Consider the following 9,188-nt stretch of genomic DNA (forward strand, 5'->3'; position numbering starts at 1 on the left):
CAAATACTTAACATGTTAGTATTAAACATTAAAGTCCATGTTGAGTTTAATTATACTTATTCTTATACCATTGGTGTAACATTTTCACCTTGACATAATAAACTTAACTAAATATAATAAAAGAGAGAATATAAATAAACAAAATAAGAACATAACTAAGATAAAAGTTAACTAAGTAAAGGAAATAAGAAGTATAAATAAGAAATTAATGTAAGCAAAACTTAAGCATTACAATAAAGAAAGCAAAGACATGATTTTGATCTGAAAACCAAATGCCTAAATGCATGGCCAATGCCTCCTTTTATAGGCCAAAATTTAAAACTATTGATTTGTTGACTAATTGTTGAGTGGGTGACCACATCTTGACTTTGTGACAATTCTTATCTTTTTATCTAAACAAAACATCATTGCTAACATCAGAATTTGAACAGACTGTTTTATGAAAGTTCTGGGAAATCATCTCAGTTTTCCAACAAAAAAAATGAGTTATTTAGAGTTTTAGAACTCGAGATTTGGGTTGAACAATGAACAGTATCTAAGTTGCACGATAGATTCAGACTTCTTCATCGTTACTACAATTTGAGCTTGAAAACGGTCTTTTTGAATCTTAGACTCTAATAAAAGTTTTAGGCCTATGTCTTAACTTTCCATCCATATAGAACAGATCCAAATTCAAGTCCTACAACTCCAGATATAACCCAATGATTGATTAGTGTTTCAATTTGTACTGAACCAGCATTTATTTTCTAAGCTTAGCTCTCTCATTGTCTTTTCACTTTCAATAATTAATCACATCAATTAATCCTTTAAATTGTGAGATATGTTTACATTTAAAATAAGCATTTAACATAAATTAAAGATATCTTATATTATTAGACTTATTATTATAAAACATACTTAAGTTAGAGAATTTAATGATACTTTAAGTGCAATATGATGATATAAAACCTTGATAAAAATATAATTTAAAATACTAATTAGTTAGACAACTATTTGTCGCATGTGATGATCATGTACCTCCTTTGGCCTGTGGTACAACTACTGAAATACATCCAATCAACATAGGACTAATTTCATTACTATCATTTCCATAAAATTAGGAACCATATCTAACAAAATAACAATCCTCATTGTTTTTATATAATACATATAATAAATACCTTTTCTCAATTTATTTAACTTTTCCAATTAATTAAACACATTACATGACACATTCATAATTAAATGAAAACTTTCAACAATCACAAAGAAATTCACCATGCAAATCCTTGACCAAATACACCCCTTTTATTTTAAGAAATCATGTGTTTCTTTTAAGTTTTTCTTCAACTTTTTTTTCTTTATATAAATTAAGTTACCTCATCACATGCATAATTTCAACAATTCCACACAATAGTTAAATCAATCATCCCTCCTTTGGAGGATTCCATTAGCTGAACCTATGCTACCAAGAAGTACATGAGTTTTTCTTCAAATTTTTATACCATTTGCTTATTAATCTTTTGTTTTATACCTATACTAATGCAATTCATAACAATTAAAGTAATTAAATGCATTTTTCCATTCAACCATCAAAAGGGGAGACATTTTTTTCCCATAATTTTTCACAATTCTCACTTTACCTAAACCTTATTCTTGTCCAAAAACATAATTTAAAGTAAAAAAAATCTTTCCAAACAACACAATACATTATACTAAACTTTCCATAATGTATACATAACATAAAATGGTTATAAAGATATCAAAACTTCAGTAGATTCAAATTAAGTTTCCTTACCTCTTAATGATGATAAATCAATGGGAAATTGCAAAGAAAACTCAAGTTTCTCATTCACTCTTCACTCTTCTTTTTTATTTCTCAAAACCCTTAATTTACACTCTTAAAATCCTCTAAATCTCGGGTTTTTCTCTTTTAATCCACTCAAAACTCAATTAACTCCTTAAATCTCCCCTTTTTTGGCGTTTTCCCATTAATTTGGTAGAGAAGGAAAAAATCCACTTATGTATGGTGTTGCCAGCCACAAGCTTCTTTAAGAAAAGAAGCTTTATATATATATATATATTTCAAAGACCACAATGCTTTTATATCTATTCCATGTATTTTTCATTTAATTAGAATCTAAATATTTATTCATTAGAAAATTCTTTTCAATGATTTATTATTCTTTCCATTTTAAGTATTTAATTAACCCATGTTGCCATTAAGTTTAATTTTTGATATTGTTATTAACATAATAAAATTATACTTGGGTTTATAGTCCACATAATGGTGAAGCAATTTAACATACCTAATCCTTCATATTTTTTTTCCTAAGGGTTTACATTGATGTTTTTTCTTAATGCTTTGCAATGGCTATGACATGATAATATTAAAAAAAATTATTTTAATATATTTTTAATTAAAAAATATTGTTAAAAAGCATGATTCATCATACTTCCAAACACACTGATATATCTATGCAGCAGTTTTCTTCTTTACAAAAGAGAGGAGATGGAAGGCAGTTGTGCAACCGTTATTTCCAAAGTAAGAGGAATTGGAGGTAGCTCCAACAGAAAAACAGAGGGGAAACCGACCCGAGGAGCAGGTATGATTTCTTTTATAGCTTCAGCAGAAAATCACACCGTGCTCTTAAAATCAATGTCCATCGCTCTTTATTTTAATTAATGTGTTTTAATTTATGTTATATTATATAAGAAAGAAGGTCATTTCTTAATGAATTGATATTCATAGTAATTCATTAATCCAAACTTAGTTTAGGCAACATTTTGTTATAAATCGAATTGGAAATTAACCAATTAAGTCTGCCCAATCTAATTAAATTTAATTAACTCAGTTGACCTATTTAAGTTTAGGTGAGACTTGGTTAAGTCAACTTCAATAAAAAAAAAAATTTAACTTTTGTCTAAAATAACAACAATATGCTTATGAGATGCAAATACAGATTCCAAATTGCCCCTTGCAGCCTAATCATGAGATTTAATTTACACAATCTTGGACCAAATTTGGAGCATTAATTCAATCATGATATTGTACACTTACAGGAATGTGCCAGCCAAAGGGAAAAAAAAATATAAATCTCGCCGAGAATATAGGTAAGCACCTCTTAATTGTATTATTAGCTAGGTTTAGTTTGTCTCTTGAATTATTTAGGCAAGTGCTTAACACATGGGACCAGTCCAGCTTCATCTAATTTAGGTTGCCTCTAAAAACATGTAACCATGTGGTTTATATTAATTGCGATCTTTTGATATCATTAATTGACATATTAATGATTTTCCTCAGGATGCGATAAGTTAATAATTTAATTATTTTAATGAATCAAATCAGTGATTTTCTTCCCTTTGATTGAGACACCGGGTAATGTAGAGAGACACCTGATAATGTATAGAGGGTCTATTTATTTTTGTATTTTAAAAGTATTTTAAAAAAATTAAATTTTTTTATTTTTTATTTACTTTAAATTAATATATTTTTAGTATTTTTAAATTATTTTAATGAGCTAATGTTAAAAATAATTTTTTAAAAATAAAAAATATTATTAACATGTATGTATTTTAGCATGAATTTTTTTTTTAAAAAGTAATTACAATTATATTTTCAAACAAACTCTTAAAACTACTAATTAACTTTTAAATTAATGATGATTTTCAACATGCAACTTAGAAAAGTGGGTCAAGAATCTCATGCATTGATCCTTAGACAATAAGGAGCATTGGATAATGAAATTAAGGTTTTTTTTTAAGATAAAAAAAAAACTGAACCATTATATTTTGAATATATAAATTATAAAAAAGAAATCACAACTATTTATCATAAAATCATTCTATCTCGATTTACACATAAGTTAGTTTTAAAATACTCTTCAATCATTAATGAAATGATTATTAAACTAAGATAATTTATCGTGTTATTATGGACATTAAATTCGGTTTCTTGAATTTTATAAATAACTTACTTAAGTGACTAAATGAATTTTGTTCCCAATTATTTCTCATGGAGGCAATTACTTAACTGTGAGCCCAATGAAAAGTTCTGGATGGAGAATTCGGATAATGTTTTATCCTTCGGCATTTCTGCATGAATCAGCTGGTCCCCGGGACATGAACATGCACCCCTGTGTTTGCAAGCCCAAGACTTGGTGCAATGCCCCCTTTAAGCGTGGAAGTGTAACATCTGCACTTAAATTGCTGTTTTATTTCTTACAATATTTGATCGATTAGATTAAATGATCATCTTACCAATCTACAAATGAATACGAGGAAGAAAAATGATCAGACAAAGATCTAGTACCTGAACGTTTTTCAGCATTCGCTTGGGACAATATCCAATTACGTCTGTAGAAACTGAATTAATTAAGCCAACCATTAAAGGAGACGAGCAACTAGAAATTCAAGGTAAACATATGTTAATTTTTTAAAACAATCATAAGCATGTGGTTCTTGATTAATTAAATATATGCAAATCTGGAGTGATATTTTTTAAATAAAATGATGTAGATGCAATTGATAGAACTCGTGTTGCTGCTTGGTCTGTTGCATAAATAAATAAATTAAAAATTCATGGTAAAAGAGCTTCACCTGTGACGCAAAATGTCATGGTTGCTTGTTCTCGTGTGATGTTCATGTTTGTCAACAGTGGTTGGGAAGGAATAATTAATGATGCATGTGCATTTATGGATGCATTATCTTCATAAGGAAATAATTTTTCCATGCCAAGTGGTGCTACATGAGCACGTGCAACATTCAAATAATTAATTTTTGTATGTATTATGACTAATGATGGCTATCATAATGTTCCTGGTGCATTGCATATTAGATCTGATCGATTATTTATAAAATATAATAGAGAAAGACTAAAATTTTTAAATGAGGGCCGTACTAATATAGTACAAGTATATAAATAGATATAAGTTTAAAGGATGTATCTCCTGAATTTATTCTTAAAAAATTATCAATTTAAATTTTATAAATTTTAGAAATATTAAAGATTTACATGATTATTAATTTTATAGCTCATAAAATTAATCAAAATATATATAAATTGCCTTAAATATCTATATTAATAAAAAATATTTAAATAAATATATCTTGACAATAATAAATTAATTTGATAAAAAAATCATTATAGATTAATTGTGGAATGATTATAACATTTATTAAAAATTTTAAATAATATTGTTAAGTGTAAAATTTTATTATTAATACACTCTAATAGTGAAAAGTATTATAATATCATGTTTATTCTAACATCTCATTTGATTTAATTAGATGAAATATTTATAATGATAAATGATGATAAAAAAATATTTGTGTATTTTAAAATGTTAACAATATCATATTTTTTATCAAATGAAAAAAAAAATAACATGAACACATTTTTTTTATTTTACAGAAGAAGAAAATAAAATAAAACTAAAAAAGAAAAAAGAAAAATTGTTTTGTATTAATTAACAGTACCTAACATTTTGTCTTGTTAGCCATCGTATTCAAGAAGGGGATAAGGGCGCCGAGTCCCCTTATTGGCTATATACGGATAACTTTGTTTAAGGACGTCAGCTTTGACCGCAGGATTTCTGAGCTGTTAGTATTTGACCAGAAGTCAAGCGGCATCTATCATTCAATGCTTCTAGTTCCTGCCATGTTCGAAGCCGTCGCGCGATTTACATTTTTTTATTTTGCATAAAGCCAGCTTCACTCACTTGCATCATAATCAAGAGTACTTTTCTCACTGTCAAATGATCAACTTTTGCCAACTACGTAATATTAAAAAAGTATTTGGCGCCGTATTTACATCGTATATAAAACTATTTCTTAAAATGTATTTAAAATATAAAAAAATCGTCAAAATTGGTGGTTTTTTTTAAGTGATTTAGAAATATTTTCATTGGTTGAAGTTAAAATAACAAAAATTATATTTCACATTTTTCTCAATTTAAATGTGTTTTTATAAAATCTTTTACACTCTGTTACTGAATTTGCTCATTTATTCAAAATCAGCACCAAATGTTAAAAATGGTATCATGCAGATCAACTTGTAGAGAACACATGTTGGTAATATCTCCACAGAGCATCGCCACGAAATTAGAAGGAAAACAAAATTATCGAGGAAAAAAAAGAAAATAGAAAAGGACAAAAAAAAGAAGCCCCCCCACCATTATCACAGATCAAGATAATGATGGCCGGGCTACATCCCATCAAGCTTCCATCCGCGTTATCCTCTCTTTTCTTGAACAGGAAAGCGCCCGCCAAGAAGAATCTTTGATTTAATTATAGAAAATGGAGGGCTTTCAATTACAAAAATGCCATCCTAAAGGGCTTATAAAAGGCGACCAGTCTCCGCCTTGGTTTCATATCAAAGCCACCTAAATCAAGCAAGCAACCAGAAATAAGTTTCCTCCAATCCAATGGAACTGCCATTGTTTTCTCTTTGTTTTCTCCTCTCAATATCCTTCATTGCCCATGCTACTGTTCCTCCTTCTGCAACATTTAAGTACGTCAATGAAGGAGAGTTTGGGGAATACATTTCGGAGTATTTTCCAGATTATCGTCCATTGCCCATAAGTACTTCCCCTTTCCAACTTATCTTTTATAACACCACCCCAAATGCATACACTCTCGCTCTGCGTATGGGTACTGTGAGGTCAGAATCAACAATGCGTTGGGTTTGGGAAGCCAACCGAGGAAACCCAGTTCGCGAAAATGCCACTCTCACCTTAGTGGAGGACGGAAATCTTGTATTGGCAGATGCTGATGGGAGGGTCGCTTGGCAAACCAACACAGCCAATAAAGGTGTTGTTGGCTTGCAATTGCTGTCTAATGGCAACATGGTGCTTCATGATTCCAAGGGAAAGTTTATCTGGCAAAGTTTCGACTCTCCTACAGATACCCTGTTGGTGGGCCAATCACTTCGTGTCGGAGGTGTAACTAGGCTTGTGAGCCGAGCCTCTGAGACGCACAACTCCGATGGGGCCTATAGCCTGGTCATGGAACCCAAAAGACTGGCCATGTACTATAAGAGTCCGAATTCCCCTAAGCCATATATCTACTACGCTTTCGATTCAGTGTACAAAGGTCGTCTACAGAATGCGACTCTAAATTGCGCTCCAAACGGATACGACGAGGTTGCTAATGACCTCACTTTGGATCTCTCTACCGGGAACGGATTGACACTCGCTAGACCCAAATACAACAGCACGTTGTCGTTTCTTAGAATTGGGATAGATGGGAGCCTTAAGATCTACACATACAACAATAAAGTGGACTATCAAGCATGGGAAGTGACCTACACTCTCTTTTCCAGAGATGGTTTTCCGGAGGGAGAGTGCCAATTACCCGAGAGATGTGGTAAGTTTGGGCTTTGTGAAGACAGCCAATGTGTTGCTTGCCCATTGCCAAGCGGACTCATGGGCTGGAGCAAGGACTGTGAGCCAGTGAAGCCTCCAGCCTGTGGTTCTAAGAATTTTTACTACTATAAACTAGAAGGTGTTGATCATTCCATGAGCAAGTATGCAAGTGGAAGCGGAGCAATGAAGGAAGACGACTGTGGAAAGAAATGTTCAAGTGATTGCAAGTGTCTGGGTTATTTTTACAACAAAGACACATCCAAGTGTTGGATTGCTTATGATCTTCAAACCCTCACCAAGGTTGCAAACTCTACGCATGTGGGTTACATAAAGGCACCAAAACACTAAGGAAAGCTCGACCTCCTTGTATCTTTAAATTAACTCCAAACTTCCAAGTTTTCTCGTTAATGGTGGTGATTTCTTATAATTATGCTTTCTTGTTCTTATTTCCAAGTGGAAGATTGAAAACTGTATACCGCTGAATAATGATAATAAAAGACGACTGTATGCTTTAGTTCTCCACCAAAAAGAATGTGTCCCTTTTAAAGTGCTGCTCGATGCCTGTCAAACTCTCCATCATTATATTATATATTTTATTGACGGATTTTATTAATATATGTCACACAACACCCAAGTATTTATTGAAATCAGTAAATTGAAATTTTATGGCCAAAATTAAGATTTATTAGCGTTCGAAAGTTTTAAATCATAAAAGCATAAAAGTATAAAATTGAAATTTTGAGTTAAATAGTTGTTCCAAAATAAATTTTGAGTTAAATAGTTGTTCCAAAATAAATTTTGAGTTAAATAGTTGTTCCAAAATAAATTTTGAGTTAAATAGTTGTTCCAAAATGCCTTCGAAGTTAGATAATTTGTGTTTAGAAGGTGCTAGATTTTGAGAACTTTTTTATATATTAAAAACAAATGCTCGAGGGATGCAATCATGTTTAAAAAAAGTAATAGGATCCTAATGAGCAGGAAAAAAAAACTAGTATAATTTAATTAGATAATAAAAAAAACTAGATAATGATAATAAATGGACCAATTTAAACAAAATATATCATGAAAACTTGGAAAAAAAAAGTTGTTGAAACATAAAAGGCATTAAAGCTAAGATTCCAACAAATCAAATGGAAAAAAAAAAGAAAAAAATTAAAGAAAAAAGAACCAACATGAGTTGATCAAATAAGCATGTCAAATATGCGTGTCATTAATAAAAGTGGAATAAGTTAACATAAAGCACACAATAAAAATAATAAAAAAAAGAAGCTAAAATACAACTTAGATCATTTTTTTTTTTCAAGGAATATAGGGTATACTAGCTAGCTTTTACACACCATATTAAAGCCTACCAGACTCTACAACTTAGATTATTTTTTTTCCCTAGGAATACAGGGTATACTAGCTAGCTTTTACACACCAGATTAAAGCCTACCAAACTCTACAACTTAGATCATTTTTTTCCCTAAAAATGCAAGAAATGCAGGAGATATTGGCTAGCTTTCACACGCCAGACTAAGTCCCTATAGCCCAAAACTAGCCTTTACACCTGGTGCCTTTCACCCTACGGCCCCTAGTCCTAATAGTTTTTATTGATGGAAGGATTCAAACTTGAGATATAGAGGGAATAAACACCCAAACCCCTAACTATTTTTTGCTAGACCAACACCTTGAAGTTGTGACTTAGATCATATAAATGAGATAACTCAGTAGAAGGTGAGCCAAAAAAGATTATGAATTTTAATTCTAAAAAAACTTAATATTAAAGGATGAAGAGTAAAAAATATTAAATTAAAAAAAATCTTATAAACAACATAAGCTAATGCAAACTAACACATGAAACTC

General features: G+C 30.6%; 1 protein-coding gene across 1 annotated transcript; it reads left to right on the forward strand.

Annotated features, from left to right (window-relative positions):
- Positions 1-6,333: 6,333 nt before the first annotated feature.
- Positions 6,334-7,890, forward strand: LOC105119735 (epidermis-specific secreted glycoprotein EP1-like). The gene has a single exon (XM_011017908.1). The coding sequence runs from the start codon at positions 6,405-6,407 to the stop codon at positions 7,689-7,691; it is 1,287 nt and encodes a 428-aa protein (XP_011016210.1). The 5' UTR covers positions 6,334-6,404; the 3' UTR covers positions 7,692-7,890.
- The last annotated feature ends 1,298 nt before the right edge of the window (positions 7,891-9,188 follow it).

This window comes from Populus euphratica, unplaced genomic scaffold, assembly GCF_000495115.2.
Source record: "Populus euphratica unplaced genomic scaffold, PopEup_1.0 scaffold3547.1, whole genome shotgun sequence".
In the NCBI taxonomy this organism is placed as follows: domain Eukaryota; kingdom Viridiplantae; phylum Streptophyta; class Magnoliopsida; order Malpighiales; family Salicaceae; genus Populus; species Populus euphratica.